Source organism: Trypanosoma brucei, chromosome 10, assembly GCF_000002445.2.
Source record: "Trypanosoma brucei brucei TREU927 chromosome 10, whole genome shotgun sequence".
Classification (NCBI taxonomy): domain Eukaryota; phylum Euglenozoa; class Kinetoplastea; order Trypanosomatida; family Trypanosomatidae; genus Trypanosoma; species Trypanosoma brucei.
In genome coordinates this window covers 3391072-3407238 of record NC_007283.1, presented here as the reverse complement: position 1 = coordinate 3407238, position 16167 = coordinate 3391072, and the positions used below count along the sequence as shown (strand labels likewise).

General features: G+C 44.0%; 5 protein-coding genes across 5 annotated transcripts, besides 34 other annotated features; all 5 read left to right on the top strand.

The window, feature by feature from the left end:
• Positions 1-412: 412 nt before the first annotated feature.
• Tb10.61.2470 (hypothetical protein, conserved) lies at positions 413-1426 on the top strand (the record flags this gene model as incomplete). Its single annotated transcript, XM_822818.1, has 1 exon — positions 413-1426. One exon carries the CDS (start codon positions 413-415, stop codon positions 1424-1426), a length of 1014 nt encoding a protein of 337 aa, XP_827911.1.
• Positions 1427-2048: 622 nt separating this feature from the next.
• On the top strand, positions 2049-5300 carry Tb10.61.2490 (protein kinase, putative; the record flags this gene model as incomplete). Its single annotated transcript, XM_822817.1, has 1 exon — positions 2049-5300. The coding sequence occupies one exon, from the start codon at positions 2049-2051 to the stop codon at positions 5298-5300; it is 3252 nt and encodes a 1083-aa protein (XP_827910.1).
• Positions 5301-5574: 274 nt separating this feature from the next.
• On the top strand, positions 5575-5919 carry Tb10.61.2500 (hypothetical protein; the record flags this gene model as incomplete). The annotated part of the gene is made up of 1 exon (XM_822816.1): positions 5575-5919. The coding sequence occupies one exon, from the start codon at positions 5575-5577 to the stop codon at positions 5917-5919; it is 345 nt and encodes a 114-aa protein (XP_827909.1).
• A 73-nt stretch (positions 5920-5992) lies between these two features.
• Positions 5993-6040: a sequence feature (CT-rich).
• A 1464-nt stretch (positions 6041-7504) lies between these two features.
• Positions 7505-8074, top strand: Tb10.61.2510 (mitochondrial carrier protein, putative; the record flags this gene model as incomplete). The annotated part of the gene is made up of 1 exon (XM_822815.1): positions 7505-8074. One exon carries the CDS (start codon positions 7505-7507, stop codon positions 8072-8074), a length of 570 nt encoding a protein of 189 aa, XP_827908.1.
• A 110-nt stretch (positions 8075-8184) lies between these two features.
• Positions 8185-8221: a microsatellite.
• A 607-nt stretch (positions 8222-8828) lies between these two features.
• Positions 8829-10862, top strand: Tb10.61.2520 (hypothetical protein, conserved; the record flags this gene model as incomplete). The annotated part of the gene is made up of 1 exon (XM_822814.1): positions 8829-10862. One exon carries the CDS (start codon positions 8829-8831, stop codon positions 10860-10862), a length of 2034 nt encoding a protein of 677 aa, XP_827907.1.
• A 27-nt stretch (positions 10863-10889) lies between these two features.
• Positions 10890-10939: a microsatellite.
• A 122-nt stretch (positions 10940-11061) lies between these two features.
• Positions 11062-11141: a sequence feature (T-rich).
• A 115-nt stretch (positions 11142-11256) lies between these two features.
• Positions 11257-11295: a sequence feature (A-rich).
• Positions 11296-11395: 100 nt separating this feature from the next.
• Positions 11396-11455: a sequence feature (T-rich).
• Positions 11456-11612: 157 nt separating this feature from the next.
• Positions 11613-11644: a microsatellite.
• Positions 11645-11679: a microsatellite.
• A 139-nt stretch (positions 11680-11818) lies between these two features.
• Positions 11819-11844: a microsatellite.
• A 464-nt stretch (positions 11845-12308) lies between these two features.
• Positions 12309-12347: a microsatellite.
• Positions 12348-12563: 216 nt separating this feature from the next.
• Positions 12564-12618: a microsatellite.
• A 146-nt stretch (positions 12619-12764) lies between these two features.
• Positions 12765-12822: a sequence feature (T-rich).
• Positions 12823-12895: 73 nt separating this feature from the next.
• Positions 12896-12933: a microsatellite.
• A 103-nt stretch (positions 12934-13036) lies between these two features.
• Positions 13037-13076: a sequence feature (T-rich).
• An 82-nt stretch (positions 13077-13158) lies between these two features.
• Positions 13159-13246: a sequence feature (T-rich).
• A 64-nt stretch (positions 13247-13310) lies between these two features.
• Positions 13311-13422: a sequence feature (GA-rich).
• A 318-nt stretch (positions 13423-13740) lies between these two features.
• Positions 13741-13773: a sequence feature (AT_rich).
• A 22-nt stretch (positions 13774-13795) lies between these two features.
• Positions 13796-13877: a sequence feature (A-rich).
• Positions 13878-13969: 92 nt separating this feature from the next.
• Positions 13970-14010: a microsatellite.
• A 1-nt stretch (position 14011) lies between these two features.
• Positions 14012-14036: a microsatellite.
• Positions 14037-14053: 17 nt separating this feature from the next.
• Positions 14054-14093: a microsatellite.
• A 158-nt stretch (positions 14094-14251) lies between these two features.
• Positions 14252-14293: a sequence feature (AT_rich).
• Positions 14294-14302: 9 nt separating this feature from the next.
• Positions 14303-14325: a microsatellite.
• A 2-nt stretch (positions 14326-14327) lies between these two features.
• Positions 14328-14353: a sequence feature (AT_rich).
• A 123-nt stretch (positions 14354-14476) lies between these two features.
• Positions 14477-14505: a microsatellite.
• Positions 14506-14639: 134 nt separating this feature from the next.
• Positions 14640-14676: a microsatellite.
• Positions 14677-14764: 88 nt separating this feature from the next.
• Positions 14765-14824: a microsatellite.
• Positions 14825-14966: 142 nt separating this feature from the next.
• Positions 14967-15003: a microsatellite.
• A 155-nt stretch (positions 15004-15158) lies between these two features.
• Positions 15159-15206: a microsatellite.
• Positions 15207-15257: 51 nt separating this feature from the next.
• Positions 15258-15287: a microsatellite.
• A 125-nt stretch (positions 15288-15412) lies between these two features.
• Positions 15413-15456: a microsatellite.
• Positions 15457-15517: 61 nt separating this feature from the next.
• Positions 15518-15551: a microsatellite.
• A 94-nt stretch (positions 15552-15645) lies between these two features.
• Positions 15646-15682: a sequence feature (AT_rich).
• Positions 15683-16052: 370 nt separating this feature from the next.
• Positions 16053-16167: part of a sequence feature (GA-rich) that runs on past the window's edge.

Below are 16167 nucleotides of genomic sequence, written 5' to 3'. Positions count from 1 at the left end.
CCCCCCCGGTTACACCACTTGTCTGACCTTTATTACCTTTCGTTTCCTCCTTCCTTGCACACACGCATATACACATTCACGCACTGCTTGAAGGGTTTGATTCACGCAGGTAAGTAGCTAAGGGGTCGGTGTTGAGGTAGATAAGGGCGCGCGTAACGTCAGAACATTCCACGTGCGAAAAGGAGGAGTTTCTAGACGCAATCGGATAAGGCGTAAAAGGCTGCGGGAGTGCTATTTAAGGAAACGGAACCGCAGAAACAACATTTGGGTCACTCCGCGTTTGTTGTGCGTCCACGCAACACATTAATTTGTGTGCTGAGTCGCCGGCTTACCAGCGCCCTCTAAAAAACGTATGCTACACGGATCCTACCACTCAGAAGAAGGAACAACCGCTTGAGAAGGAGAGTCACCCATGGTCATTTTCGATGATGTGGAAAACAGTAACCGAGTCGGAGGCAACGAAGGTGGTATTCGGCCAATTTTTGTTCAACTAACACCCAATGCTCCGCTGCCATCAGAGGAGTACTTGAGGTTGGTTGCCCTCAGCAAGGCGCCACCGCCCCCCGATAGTGAAGGTTCAACCTTGCACAGTGCTCGAAATTGCAGGGAAAGGTCTGCAAGAGTTAATGGGCGAAGGAGCCCAACGAAGACCAATGTCCGGCCAAGACCCCCGGTGACCGCTACACAAAAATGGGGTGACAATGCCATGTCTCTAATCAACTCGAAAGAGGAAGCGGTACAGCGGCATGAGTTCGCGCTGCATGTGCGTGGGGCACGGTACTGCCGGTTGTTGGAAACAATGTTGGATTCCTCAGATTTGCAGCTCGAGCCACTGCACTATGATCCTAAAGATCCCAACATGGGGCGCAGGCCAAACGGCACTGAGGGGAACCCTGCGAATTCCCTTCCACCAGTGATACTACCGCAAGCGACGCAGAAGGGTTGTGTGGCGCTCTTCACATACCTGGACTTAATTACCAAGCGGGTGCCGAGCATGCTCAGTAAGCCGCTTCGTGCTCCCCTTGAAGAACTTGTGCAACCGTGGGAGTTGGAATTCCTACTGTACAGCTGTATGGGTGACGACGTAAGGAACGCCATAACTCATATTGACGAAGATGGTACCGCAGATAAACGGGGACGAGCTCCAACAAACGACACCAGACCTAGTTATTATTCAACGATTTTGGAAAAGGCGCCGCGGTCCGTGGATCTGCTGCTGGAGGTCGCGCTTTTGAGTGACTTTCTTCTTGTGGAGCCACTGCGTCAACTGACATGCGCCTTTATTGCGTCTCTAGCTCTTAACGCATCGTCTGAAGAGGAGTTGTTGCAGTTAAGTGGTTTACAGCGACCAATGACGGAAGATGAGCTAGAGCCCCTTTATTATCAGTTCCCATTCCTCCGCCCCGACAACCATGCAAAAAACTGACGTGGTTTTGCACATACAGGTGCGTGTGTTGCATGCACCCACGTATGCATAAGTGTGCGGACTTTTAATGGCTTTTGTGCGGGTCGTGTTGGGGTGGAGAATAGATGTTATGCTTGCGTTTGTCAGTCCCAGTGCCTTACCTTCCTTACCTCACTGTCACGTTCTGAATTTGCTCTTTCCCCTCCTCGTGTTTCCACCGCTTACACATCTCTGTACTTCATCGCTCCGCCTTTTCGTGTTGTTCCCTTCCACACCCCGTTTAATGTCCCTGAGTGCATCAGTGTGGCTTCTTTTAGGTTTTCGCGGCGGTTAAGGAAACGGTAAGCAGCGCTTATTCCGTCGGTTTTTTTTGGTATTTTCTTTGCTCTTGTGTGCGTGTCTGGTTTGCCCAGACCATCTGGAGAGGAAAAGAGAGGAAGCATTTCATCATAACAAGTCGGACGGGGGTATATACGTGTGTATACGTACAAGTTAAGGTAATCTCGTGTTAAAGAAAGGAGGAGGGGGTGAAAGAGGGGAAATTTTTTCGAGCATAACCTGTGAACATTGAAAAGCAAAGCCGCATCCAAAAAGGGGTTATTGTTGGGGTTATCCGCAGAAGCGAAACACTGACACCTTCTTGATGAGTTCGATGGAGGAATTACACGCAACACCTCCACCCCAACGCTTTAACGATGCATCGGAGAGCGATCCCAATGACGACGATGACGATAACAGCAGCACGTCTACCGCTGGTCCGCCTGGGTCGACGCGCACGGGGCGCTACCGCCGTTTTGTTGCGGAATCGTCTGTGATAAGCAACAAGTCACCAAACACCCCTCCGCCGCGGGGTTACAGGCGCAGCGGCGCAGCAAAACGCAATGGGAGTTATCGCGTTGCATTTTCAAGCAAACAGCACTCACGTAACGGGAGAAGCCTGAGCAACACAAGTACTGTCGCCAGCCTTATGGGTAGTGTACAGGAATGGAGTTGTTCCTTTTGCATGTTCAGTCCTGGACGAGCAGCGGCTCCGCCTCAAAGGTCGTTTTTGTTCAGTCAACGAATGTCACTGGGTGGAGGTTACGTGCCCCTACCGAACGGTGGGGCCCACTCGTCGTTGAGTGTGTCACCACGCCCCTGTATAGAGTCACCACGGTTGGATGGCTGGCGTCACTCAATTCCTTTTAGTCCTTCACACGGTGCAAGCATTAGTGGTCCTGCTGGCACAGGAGATGCCGGTGGAGTCAATGCAAGCAACTCTCATGTCACCGGTCGTGCATCACCTTCGTCTGCTTCACCTAGTCCGCTTCCAGGAATGTACTGGTTCGGTCTGCCGTCGATGGCAGCCAGCGGAGGAACGCCCCCAAGATCGGTTGCTTACTACGCTATGGGTGGTTCCCCGCGGTTGGTGAACAGGGGAGGTAGTGGGTGCTTTACGTCTGCGGCAAGGAAAGAACTGTCAGGGCTTGTGCGATCACTCGCATCCCACATAGCGCTCACCGGAACACCAATCGGTAATGGGAACACGACTCACCCAGTGGACATCCATAAAGGCCCGCTAATTGGGGTGGGTGGCTTCGCGAAAGTTTATGCTGGGGTGGACTGTGTCACTGGGAGCCTCGTCGCCATTAAGGAGATTAATATGGCGGAGGTGAATGATCAAGAGGGGTTTCGCGCCATTAGTAAGGAATTTGGCGTTCTGAAGTCTCTGAAACACCCGAATATTGTCTCGTACATATTTTTTGAGCACAGTGTTTCGCAAAAAGTGTGTCGAATTGTGATGGAACTGCATACGGGTGGATCGACACTTTCTCTATTGGAGCGGTTTGGGCCCCTTCAGGAGACGATACTGCGCAGATTTTCTCGGCATTTGTTGGAGGCTATAGCCTTCATTCACCAAAAGGGGTTCTTGCACCGTGATATTAAACCAGCTAATATCCTTGTGAGCCATGATGGCGTGGTGAAGTTGTGTGATTTCGGATGCTGCAAGCGTGTAAATGAACTGAATAAGTCCACAAATTGCGTAATTGGAACACCCTTGTACATGGCACCCGAGTTCATCAAAGGAGAGGGGACTCACAAATCCGATATCTGGTCGATGGGATGCTCGCTGTTTGAACTTGCAACGGGTAAATTACCGTGGTACCACACGGGTGTGCGTGATCATATTCCTCTTATGTTTTACATCACCACAACAAGTGAGTCCCCACTTGTACTGCCGCCGAACGAAGAGGAATTTGACTTTAGCCCAGAGTTCATTCACTTTTTGGAGCAGTGCTTCATTCGTAACGTGTCCCAGAGACCCGAAGCAGTGGAACTTCTTAAGCACCCGTGGATCACGGGGCGGAGGCTACATCCTGACTCTCTCTTCACAGGCGCTGGAGTGTCCGTTAGTCAAAATTGGCAGTCCACGTACGGTGTAGCAGATGAGGAGCAGTTGTGCCAGAATGAACTTGAGGAGGTTTCTGCCCGTATCTCGGTGGAGATGTGCAATGTATGGATTGCCGGTGGAATCAAGGGAGTACCCGCTACCCCCTTACGTGTTTCTCAGCAAACTGAGCTGCAGCACAAGAGCGATGACATCACGAATACACTTAGCGCAGGTGAAAGACGTCCCTTAGAGCTTCAGGCAACGATGGGTAACAGCCGCTCTGAAAGTCCAGCGGCTAGCTGTTTCAGCGGTGCAGGTGGTGCCTCGACAAGCCCAACCATTTGCTTAGATGCAGCACTCCATGACACCTTCAGCTACACCGTACCCCGTGGGGCGTCGGCCGGAAACTTTGTTTTCCCTCAGAGCACCTCGTTCTCGACCTCATTGACCTCCCCCCAGTATTTGCGTATCACTGACGATGGAAACTTAGAGTTCGCTACTGTCGCTGACGACGATCAGGTGGAAGTAAGCGCTGATATAGACGACGCCTTTCTGAATGTTCCTCGTGTGCGCACGGACGGCAAGCACAACTTCACCCTCGATGCATGCAGCAAAACTCCCGTTTATCCGGGCAGTATTAACGGACCCGGGGCTAACGTCCTGTCAAACTCCCCTTGTAACACACCGCAAGTGGACCCGGCAAGCAATGACAACAGTAATGTATCACTTACGTCTACCGTACGAAGCTCCACGTGCCGCAACAGCCGCTTTGTACCATTAGCACACAATCAAAGCATGTCGCTCCTGTCAAGTTCCTCCTTTGGGTCACGTGTTGTCTCTCCGTCGCGGTACTCTCAACAGGCGTTAAACATTTCGCCAACAACATCGCAATGTCTCCAGCCACTGACAAGAGTGACGCCGTCGTCGCCGAAACCCACATCTCCCTCCACAGCTCAAAGCAGCGAGGATGTCCCGCGTGAAGGGGCAAGTCATCTACTACCTTCTTCAATAAGATCGCGTCTGCCAGAAAATGTAAAACGTGACGTGAATGGAAGGTTATGCATGTGCTTTCCCGTTCCTACGGGTGACCCTGAGAAATGTCTTCGCATTCCGCTGAATATTGATCCAGAAGACGTTCAATGCAAGGTCATTGAGCGGTCTCCCAGTCTCGTGGTGACCTTTAGTGACAACATTAAAGCACAAATCACGGCCAAAATGAATGAATTGTCGGCCACCGGTACCACTGATAACGTCGAGAGCGGTTTGGAAGGACACTCGACTGTATCGCGAGTTGGCAACTCCTTCTTCAGAGGAACTGTGCGAGCGTCACCTAATGTTCGCCACAGTTTGGGAAGCACATCGCGGCCACGGAATCTAGCCTCAATAACGAAGAGTGTAGTGGCGGTTTCTGATCCGCATCCACACAATTATCAAGGACGAAGAAGTGGTAGTAGTTTGTGCGCTTCGCTAACCTATTCGTCATCTACTGATGGAAGGACACCCACGCATTCAGGGGATGTGTAATATGTGAATGTAAGAAAAGTGTTTTTTTTTTTGTTCGTGTGTGTGTGTGTGTGTGAATCCTCTGTGTTAAGATGACTTTTTTGAAGCCTCTATCCACACACATGCACCCTAGGTGCATGGGAAAAAAGAGGGACGAGGTGTGTAGAAGGAGCCATGCAAACAAACAAATAATATTAATAATTCAAGTACGACGATGTTCACTCCTGTGCGTGTATGTATTTATGTAACGTTGGGGGATCTCACTTAGTGCATTTCATATTCTTTCAGTTTTGTGATGGACCGCCAGTTTCTGTGCGGTAATTGGTGTTTGACATGCATTACAACTGTTCGCGTGTCTGGAATGTGTCTATACACACACACGCACACACACATCTTCGTTTTCCCTGACTTTTCCTTGCTTTTATTTGCATTTTCATCATCGTGGACTCTTTTCTTCATTTTTTTAAAGTACGGTTCTTTCTGTCTTCCCTCTTTTGTGGCTGTCAACATTTCTCATTTGATCCCTGGCCTTTTCTCCCCTCTCTCCGTCACCGCGAGAGGTAGCAGGAGGAGGAGGGGGAGACTTGCCTTTTGTTTAGTTGCTGCCGTATTTGTGTGCTGTCCTTTTACCCCAACATAACCCATTTCACTCTATTCCACACTTCCTAATAGCATGTTGAGGGATTAACGAAAGAAAAAAAGTTGCCCTATCTGGGAAAGGGAAAGGGAAAAGAGAAAGGAAGAGAGAGAGAGAGAGGGGGTAAAGAAATGTATCATGTTTTTTTGTTTGTGTATGGGGCCGTGTGTAAGGGGTAGGGGGGAATGTCCCTCCTTTCTTTTCTTTTTGCGAAGTGACGCGACGAACAATGTTGAAAATGGGAAATAAAGGAGAGGGAAAGGGAGAAGGAAAAATTGAAACACCAGGAATTATGTGCCGTCTCCCTTTGTCGTCGCTGTCCCTTCACCCCTCTACCCGTCTCTGTGAAGTTCAGTCTTTACGATGAGGGTATTTCCTTTGGCGGGAGGAAATGTATTTTTTTTTAAGGTAAAGAAAAAAGAATGACAACAGAGAAAATCACGGGGTAAAGGGGAAGCGGAAGAAGAAGAGGCAATTTATCTATTTGCAGGAGGGGGTAACAGGGGTTCGACCTATTTGTTCACCGACTGAAAAGGGGAAAGGTGCTGCAGTCATGCGCAGAGTGTGTCTTGGCGCTCTTCCTCACTGTTTTGCTTTGCTTTTTTTTTTTTAAACTCCCCTCCCCATTGAGCGTGTCGCGTCATTTTGTGCTGGCGCCACGAACACAAATTTATTTTCCCTCCTGCACTGTCTTGTCTATGTGTTTATTTCCACCACCTTTTTCTCGTTTTCTCTGTTCAATCTATTTAATTATTTGTGTGATTATGTGCGGTCCCTCTCAAACGTTGGCGTGACGGACAGGTGGTTAAGGGTGTCGTAAATGGCTACTTTATTAGATGAGGATGTTATGTTCTGAAGGTGAGAAAAAGCAAAAAAAAAAGCGGGGGAGAAGAAAGACGAGCACTGAAAGTCAGCTGAAGTGAGGGGGTAAGGAGAAACAATGCTATTCATTTATTTTTTTTTTCATTTTTTGATACTTCCTCTGCCTCCCACCCCCACCTCCCGCGTTACTTGTTTTACCCTTTCCTAGTGGTAGGAATGGATGTGACTTGTTCTGATTTCCACACACACACACACACAGAATTTTTGTGCGTACCTTACTTGTATTGTACCTTCCTTTTTCACTTTTGATATGTTGTCAACTGTATTTATTTCTCCCTTCTTCTTCCTAACCTCGAACTTCTCGTATTTATATTATATTTGTTTTGTTTGCAAGTGGTTGCGCACCATAAAAGAGGCCACGTGAATGGACTCGTTTGTGGCAGGTGCGGCGGCTGGTCTTGTCGTGGACTTTACACTGTACCCGATTGACACTATCAAAACTCGACTGCAGTCACGAGACGGATTCCGCCGTGCGGGGGGATTCGTCGGCGTTTATCGTGGCCTCAGTGCCGTGGCCATTGGTTCCGTTCCGAGTGGTGCGGCATTTTTTGTTGGTTACGACTTGACAAAGCGGGCTCTGTTGGGGGAAGATGATGGGCAAAGTGATGTGACTTATGCAGGGAGAAAACAGTGGCAACTTGCGTCGCAGGCGACTGCCGCTGTGGTGGGTGAAACAACAGCCTCCTGCATTCGTGTCCCGATAGAGATGCTGAAGCAGCGGCTTCAGGCGGGGCAACACAGGAACCTGCGCAGCGCATTGGTACACATAACTCACGGTGTTACACCTGGTGTTGCTACGGATACAGCACCAACAAGCATGCGAGTACGAGGTATTCCGAACCTTCTCAGTGGGATACCTGTCATGCTGCTACGTGATGTCCCTTTCGCTGTCATACAGATGTTGTGCTATGAGGCACTCAAAGTGGCACTGCACACAGACAGACGGCCCCATTACTTACCACTATGTGGCGCATTAGGAGGCGCTACCGCCGCATTTATTACAACACCGCTAGACCTTCTGAAGACGCGCATTATGCTTGGACAGGTGAGCAGCCCGAGGGCGGGGCGCCCAAAAAAACTTTCAGTGGTGTGTGGTGCGCTTCAGGAGTTACTTCATGAAGTACCGCGCCCAACGGATAGGTGGGGGCCCATGCAGCGATTCTTCCGCGGTGCAGTTCCTCGCGTAACGTGGATTTCCATCGGCGGTAGTGTCTTCTTTACAACATACGAAGTGGTTCGTCGTTATTGTAGTTGTTATCGTTTCCATGAAAAATAACACTAATGCATACTTGGTGTGTTGGCCGTTACAACACGGTGGTGATGTTGTTGTCCCTTTTGTTCCTGGTGGTGGTGTCACCGGTGGTTGGCTTTTTAAGCCTTCATGGAGTGTTTGCGTATGTATGTGTGTATGTGTGTGTGTGTGGAGAGCCGGAAGATTGCCTTTTTTTTTCATTTTCCTTTTGGTTGGTTGTTTGAGAGAGAGAGGCGGTTGGTTTTGACGTTCAGCTCGCGTGGTACAAACAGCAAATAAAACGCCATAGCTTTCTTCGTATCGAATTTCTTAAAGAAGACGGCTGGTTGGTGTACATCTCACCAGGAGAAAACTAATTTGACGTATCCGTTTATCTTTTTTAACGACGTTGCGGCCCTACGACGAATGTGTGAGGACGGGGAAGGGGTGAACCAAAGGAAGGGAAGCGAGATTTCTTTTTCGCCTTTTCTCACCTTCGGTGCTTACATTCTCTGCTTTCATTTTGTTCTGCGGTTTTTTGTTTGTTTCTACTCTCGCATTTCACCTCTCGCTATTTTATAGTGCTAGGTCCCTTTCGTTTACTTCCTGTTTTCACCCTTTATCATTGCTCTTTATTTTTTCCCCCTCTGTTTCGCTTTTTTTTTATATAATTTGCATTTTTATTCGCGTGTGGTCGTGTTGTTAAATTTGTGCACAGTAAAAAACCTAAGTTGTACCCAGATATCAATTATCAGAGTCGTCTTAATATCACTAAGGAACCGGTGCAACAGGGTCAGCAATGCGACGTAGTGGATTCGTCGCACCGCCTGACAACCCACAATACGGAAAGATGGAGACACGGGATTATGAAGAGTGGGGTTCACCACATGATAGTTCAGTACGCGCTCATCAGCAAAGTCCGCTGCGCCTCGCACGTGCCTACAGCGTGCCATATCCAGGACTATCGACAACTTGGGGGATGGGCGGATCATCAGGCATCTCGACTACTAGTTGCGGAAAGGTGAAGCATAATGTGCACCACCAGAAATATCGTCACAGTCCGTATGGCACCTCATTCAATATATTTTCTGCTCTTCCTAGCACCCTCGTTCCAGCTGTGGCAGGTCGCCGTTCTGATATTCACCCATCAGTTGATAAACAGGACGTTGCAGCGCGGGCAGTTGGTAACATTCCTCCCCACCGAGCTTACAGGTCCGCTTCTGTTGGATGCTTCGAGGAGCTGAGTAAACCCGACACCCCAACAGATACGCCATCGCAGTCGTCTCCCGCTCTCACGTCCTGTTGGCTCTCACCATGGAGTCGGTTTGGTGGGAGAGACGGACAACTAGATGTAGAATGTGGTACGGTGTATCCCAGCACGCAGAATAGCAGTCCAGTGTCCTGTGGGGGAGCAGTAGCAGCTTTCGGCGGCATGACCAGTGTTCTTACTCGCAAAAGCTCCCGTCAACCGACGCAGGTGCTGCACCCATCACCTAAAAAAGAATTGGATCAGTTGATACCGGATGGCCTTACTCCTTCATCCAATGAATCGGACACGAACTCAGCTCCTAGCTCCCAGTCCCGGCACACAAAAAATCAAACAACTTTCAGTGGAAGTGCGAAAAACCACGATCGCCCCAGCGGGCACGGCGGGCTTTCGGATTGCTGGTCAACTATTCAACCACCCAACATCACCGACAGCGGCGAAGGGGAAATATATGTGCCGGAGACCACTCAACCGGTAGCGAGTTCGGTGGCGCCCCCTGACAGGCCTGTAGGACAGTTATTGCGCGATCTGCTTTCTTACTTGGAGGTAGACCGTGGGTTTACTACTAGTAGGTGCGTGGGTGCTGAAGAACCGCATTGTAACCATCGACGACAGGAACATATGGAAGATTGTGCTCCCCAGAGGTGCGCAAGCGCTTCTCCTGAGCTCCATGTTCCCGACGTCCAGGCAGCTCCGCATCATTCGGGTTATTTCTCACCTGTTCGCCAGGGGTCTGTGGACCGGGGAAAAGTAACGCAGTATCTTCTCCCAGAACAGCGCAGCGAACATGTAGGACGTACAACGTGTTGTCTCGACTTGGATGACACCCTTGTGCATACCTTTGAGAGGCGCCCCTCGTGGTGGAACCCGGCGGAGAATTCCTTTCATTTGGAGATCGAACTGAACATACCAACTTCTGCTGATCAGGTCGGCACCTATGCGGCAGCCAGCGCAGGTTGTGGTAGTGAGGGTTATGAACCAGATAAGGCGTGTGCCTCCACCCCATCACAACCCTCATCACCACAACTAGTCAACCGGAAAGCACAACTCTCGCCAATGTGTAGCGCACGCTCTCGCCTCCAACAACGTCTTTATGTTTGTATCAGACCCTTCGCAAAGGAGCTTCTGGAGTACTGCTTTGAAACATTTGAAGTTGTATTCTTTACTACGGGTACAGAGGAGTACGCGACCTCGATCTTCGACCATCTGGACCCTCACCATAAAGCACATCGGCTCTACAGGCACCACTGCACGGCCGTGGGGGATACCTATAAAAAAGACCTTTCACTGTTGGGGCGGCCACTCGATCGTGTAATTCTTTTGGATGACCGCGGGCCGGAGGTGAGTTTTCAACCGAACAATGTTCTCTTCTGTGATCCCTTCATCATTGAGGAAATGGATGACGCGTTGCAACGGACTCAGGGTGATGATGTCTTAAGCAGCTTTCTCAAGTTGCTGAGGACGCTGGCCACGCTGCCACCGTATTTGATGTTGCAAGCCATGAGGGATTATCAAGATGCCGTCGCGAGGGTGTGGGAGGAAGACGTACCTTCACCACCCGAGTAGTTATTCCAACAGGGTACAGCACTCTGATTTTTGTTTTCTTTCTTTTTTTTTTCTTTTTTTCTTTTTTTTTCCTTTTTGACTTCTCTTTCTTTTCGTCTGGATCAAAGGACTCGAATCCGAGAGATTATGTGCCAAAGCGCCAATAATGATTTCCATTTCGGATCACTTGGGGATGGGGATGGAGATGGGGTTTACGACTAGAGGGAAAGCGAAGATAAATAAAGGTAACAAAAAAGAGAGAAGGAAAAATAACAACAACAAAGAAAAGAAAAAAGAAAAGTCGCGCCTCCCACTGGGTAAAATACAGCTAGTTTGTTTGTGTTAATGAACGTTCCAACGTGAGCACGAGCCTTACTTGGGGAGGGGGTGAGTGGAGAAAGCCAAGTAGCATCTTTTTTTGTTTTTTGTTTGTTTGTTTTTTCGTTTTCGTTTTGAGATAAAACAAAAAAAAACATTATTTTTCCTTGCAACAGTTGATATGTGGGGAAGTATTCGTGAAAAGCGACAGGGTGGTATGTGTATGGATTTAATTGAAAAAAAAAAACAAAGAAGAAAAAAAGAAGGGAAGAGAAGAGAAGACAAGAAAAAAAAAATAGGGGTATCGGAGTGAAAAGAAAAGGAACAAGAAGAAGTAAAAGAAAGTTCTGTGCATGAAGGAATAAAATAGGGGAAAAAAGGGATACAAAGAGTCATGTGTGTACGGTACGCATAGATCTTCTACCGCTGTTATTTATGCAACACCCTCCTTCCCATACACACAAACTCACACACACACACACACAATATATATATATATACATATATATATGTACATGTACGTGCACGTGCAGGTGTATTTCCCACTGCAGAAAACCATGAAGTGTTTTGGCTACATCTCTCGGTCACTGCAATTTTTTAAAAAAAATGTGTATGCGCGCTTTTTTTTTCTTTTTTACACACACACACAACACACACAAATATATATATATATATATATATATATCACACGACATGTTTAAAACAGAGACAAATATTTCCTCGTCCACAAGCACAAGTGGCTGACGAGACGAGGTGTGTTTCTGTGAAGTGTTTGTTTGCGCGCTCTTCTCGCTTATTCATGTTTGGTTATTTTCTCGTCCCTTCTATTTTCCCAGTTCTCCTTTTCTTTTTTTTGTTTCGCTTTGTTCGGTTGTTTACTTCTTCTTTGTTTTGTAGCTTCACTTAAGTTTCCTCCTTCAGATTCTTTTTACCACCTCTGCCGTATGAAAATCCCCTCCTCCAGTGTTATCTCTCTTTCTTTTTTTTTTGTTCTTGTCTTTTGGTTTCTTTAAATGATTTTGCTTCCCATTTTTTTTTCACTCTGAGCGCAGGGAACAGGAAATGAATTAAAAAAGAGGGAGAGTTCAGCTCTAATTGGCGGTGGCAGAAAAAAGGGGAGGGAGAGAAGAATAAAAAGAAGGGGGAAATTATATATTTATAAATAAACAAATATATATATATATATATTTGTTTATTTTTGACTGACATGTAACTTGTGATTTATTATTTTTACAGTGGTGACTGAAGAGCAGAGGGAACGGAAGAGGAATTTTAAAGAACCACAAGTGCGAAAGTTGAGCGTCGAGAAAGCGAAAAAAGAAAAGGAATGACAAATGGAAAAGAAGAAGAAGGGAGAACTTCAACAAAACGGTAAGTGAAGAGGCAGTATATTTAATACACAACTATATATATAATATATATATATATATTTATATTTATATATATTTATATATTTATAGAGAAAGGAACAAGCAACAAAGGGAAATAAAATACCAATGCATTGCTTGTGTTTGAAAAGGGGGTAAAGTGTAACGAAGACAAAACAAAATTGGTAAACTTATCCCTCGAGAGCATCCAAGATATGATCAAAGTATTGTACCTTTAAAAAGAAAAAAAAAGGAGAAAAGAAAGAAGTGGAGGAGAGGTGAAAAGTAAGAAAAGACATAAGTAGATTTGATACGAGAGTGAAAGGGCGAGAAACAGGACTGGGGAAGGGGGGAGGAGGAGTTAAATTTAAGAAAAGTAAAAAAAAGAGAAAGATAAGAAAAAAAAAACACGGACTTGTTTCGCACGGCGGACACAACATTGCGAGCCGCACATGTGTGCTTATAGAAAAGAGGAAAAAAAAAGAAAGATGAATCCGCCCATTCCGGAAGAAAGAAAAAAAACAAAATGAAATGAAAGGAAAAGAAGAGATTCTTTTTGTTTCCCCACTTTTATCTTAATTTAAAAGGGGTGGAAGGCACGGCGACGTCACGACACAAGAGGAGATGAAGGTGGAAAGAAAAAAAAAGAAAGAAAGAGATGAAAAATGAAGAGGTAAAGAGGTGAAGAGGAAAAAGAAATGAAAAATAAAAAAATCAAAATATTTATTATTTTTGTGCGGCTCCTTTTGTTGTGCGTTTTGTGATTTTTGTCGGTTGCTGGACCCCTCTCCTTTCTTTTTCCATCTATTATCATACATTCCTCTCTCTCTCTCTTTTTTTCTTTTTCTTTTTCTTTTTTTAAAATCCTTCTTTCTCTCTTATCTTACTCTTTATTTGTGCGCATTCTCAGAAATGAAAGTTATATTTTCCTTTCTTTTTCTTTTTTTTAAAAATTTTGAAGGGAATTGGGGGGTGTTCCTTCAGTTCCCTTTTATTACACCTCTTTCTTGAGTATGTTCCCTCTTTTAGAAATGATTTGAGTGGGGGGAACTTATCTTTTGTTTGTTCTTATAAATAAACTTGAAAAAAAAACAAAAAACAAAGAAGAAGTTTGAAATATTTGAGTAAAAATATTTTCCTTCCCTCGTCTTGGGTTGCGTGTCCTCCCGACACATTTCACCTTTTCCTCGTCTCTCCCTCTATTTTTCCCTCTCTTTTTTTAAAATAAAATATAAAAAATAAAAAAAGAAAAGAAAATGATACTCACAGTCTCTTGTTGTTGTTGTTTTTTTTTTGGTTATTGTTCCTCCTTATCAATCCCCTTTTCATTTTTTCTTTTTTTTTTTTGTTTAATGTGTTGTTTAAAGCTTAACAAAGTAATTTTTGACTGAGACGATGATGAAAATAAAAGAGAGAGTCAGAACCTCCTAATACCCGTTTCATCACACAAACATAAACATACACACACATACACACGCACACACGCCTTTCCTTTCCTTTCCTTTTCTTTTCATGTTGTTGTCGTTGTTGTTTTATTTTGTTTTGTTTTGTTCTTTTTTTTTTTATTATTATTGTTATTATTATATGTATTTCCTCTGAAATTTCTGATAATACGTTTGTGCAGAGGTGAGGAAAAGGAAATTAAGTGAAAAGAGCTTCCACTCGTTCACATCCATTCACTCACTTCTTTTTTTTTTTGCGTCATGTGTTTCGGATACAGATGAGATTTTTATATTTTATTATAATGAATTATTGATATTTATATATGTACGACTTTATATATATATATATATATATATTGTTATTATAATTATTTTTAATTATTTACCTCTTTTTCAATTTCTTTTTTTTTCGTTTTCAGCTTACTTTGGACTTTTTTTCTTTTTTCTTCGAATATGTGTTTAGATATGCCTGTACACATCCATGCGTATATGTTAACTATGCTTATTTTATATATATATATATATATTTATATATATGCATGTGTACGTCTCTACGTCCTTTTTTCTTCCCTTTCTTTTTTTTAAAAAAAAAAATCTTGACCGATTTCGTTTTCGTTCTTTTTATTTTTATTTATCCTTCATCCAATCGCGTACTTTTGAGTGCCACTCTTTTTTTTTTTGTTTTGTTTTGTTTGTTTTGTTTGTTTTCCTCTTCGCAATGGGAAGGAAGGAAGTAACGGAGGATCTCCACCCTCCACTTCTTAATCTTACTTATATCCGGCGCGTCATGTTTGTGTTGTTATTAATATTGTTATTATTAGTATTGTTATTGTTACTGTTATGATTATAACTATTAATACCATTGGCAACATGATCTCTCGTAGGAAAGGAATGGAAACGGTTAGTGTTGGTGTTGGGAGACATAAAAACTTAAAATAATAAAACGAATTCATGGACATTTAATTCTTCTTTTATGTCACTTCTTTTTTTAAAAAAAATGTGTGTGTGTGTGTGTATGTCTGCGTGTTTATGTGTTGTTATTGTTATTGTTTTTTGTTTTTTCCTGTGTTAATCCAATTATCCCCTTTCTATTATTAATTCTTGTCAGTCAGTTAGTTAGTTTGCTCCTCTTTCTCTCTTCCTTTCTACTTCCCCCTCTTTTTTTTTAAAAGAAAAAAATCTCCATACACATTTATATATTTATAAATTTATAAATGTATGTGTATGTGTATGTGTGTTCCTGTCTTTTCGTTCTTTTTAAATTTTTTTCCCCCTTCTCTTTAGTTCAGTTTCTTTTTTCTTTTTTTTCTTTTTTTTTTAAAAAAAAGTACCCACACTCTGTTGTCGATTGATGGGTTAAGTTGCTTTTCAATTCAATTCACTATTAAAGTTTTTTTCTTTGTTCTTTTCATAAATTGTCACTTGATTTTATTTTATTTAACTGTTTTTTTTTGTTTTTGTTTTAGTTTTAGTTTTAGTTTTAGTTTTGATGCTTCTCCCAGTCTTGTCCCTCACTCACTTTTCCTCCTTGCGATATGCTCCCCTGGTTTTATTATTATTATTATTGTAATTATAATTATTATAAATGCACAAAATGGTTCTGTGCGAGGAACATACGCCCCCCCCCAAAAAAAAAAAAAAAGGGAGAGGAGCAACAGGCAATGTTTTTTCCCCTCCTTTTTTTAAAAAAAATTTCAAATAAATAGTTAAAAATCAAAACGACAAGTTAAGTCAAGTGGAGGAAAAAAAAAAGTGATCGTACTGCTAATGGCATCAGTGAAAAGTGAACGCCCACAATGACAAAAAAAAAGCAAAAATGCATAAATATTTTAATGTTCATATTTGAAGTTATAAATTAACATTTGAAGAAAAAAAAAAAGAAATTCATATGTTCACTACAACGGAAGAAAGGATAAGAAGGCATCGAAATCAAAAACAAACAACAAAAGTAAACAGAGGAAATATGAGAGGAGGGAGAGGTGAAATCTTTTTTTTAAAAAGGGGAAAAAAATCTTACGGTGTGGTACATATTAATTAATAAGTCCGTTAATGTGTGTCCAACGAAATGCTACTTTTTTCGAAAGCTATTTTTGTTTTATTCTTGTCTTTTATTCTCTCGTTTTTCCTCTCTGCATTTCTTTCCTCTTTTTTTTTTTTCCTGCCTATTTTATTCATCCTATTCTTCCTTTTCCTTTTTCG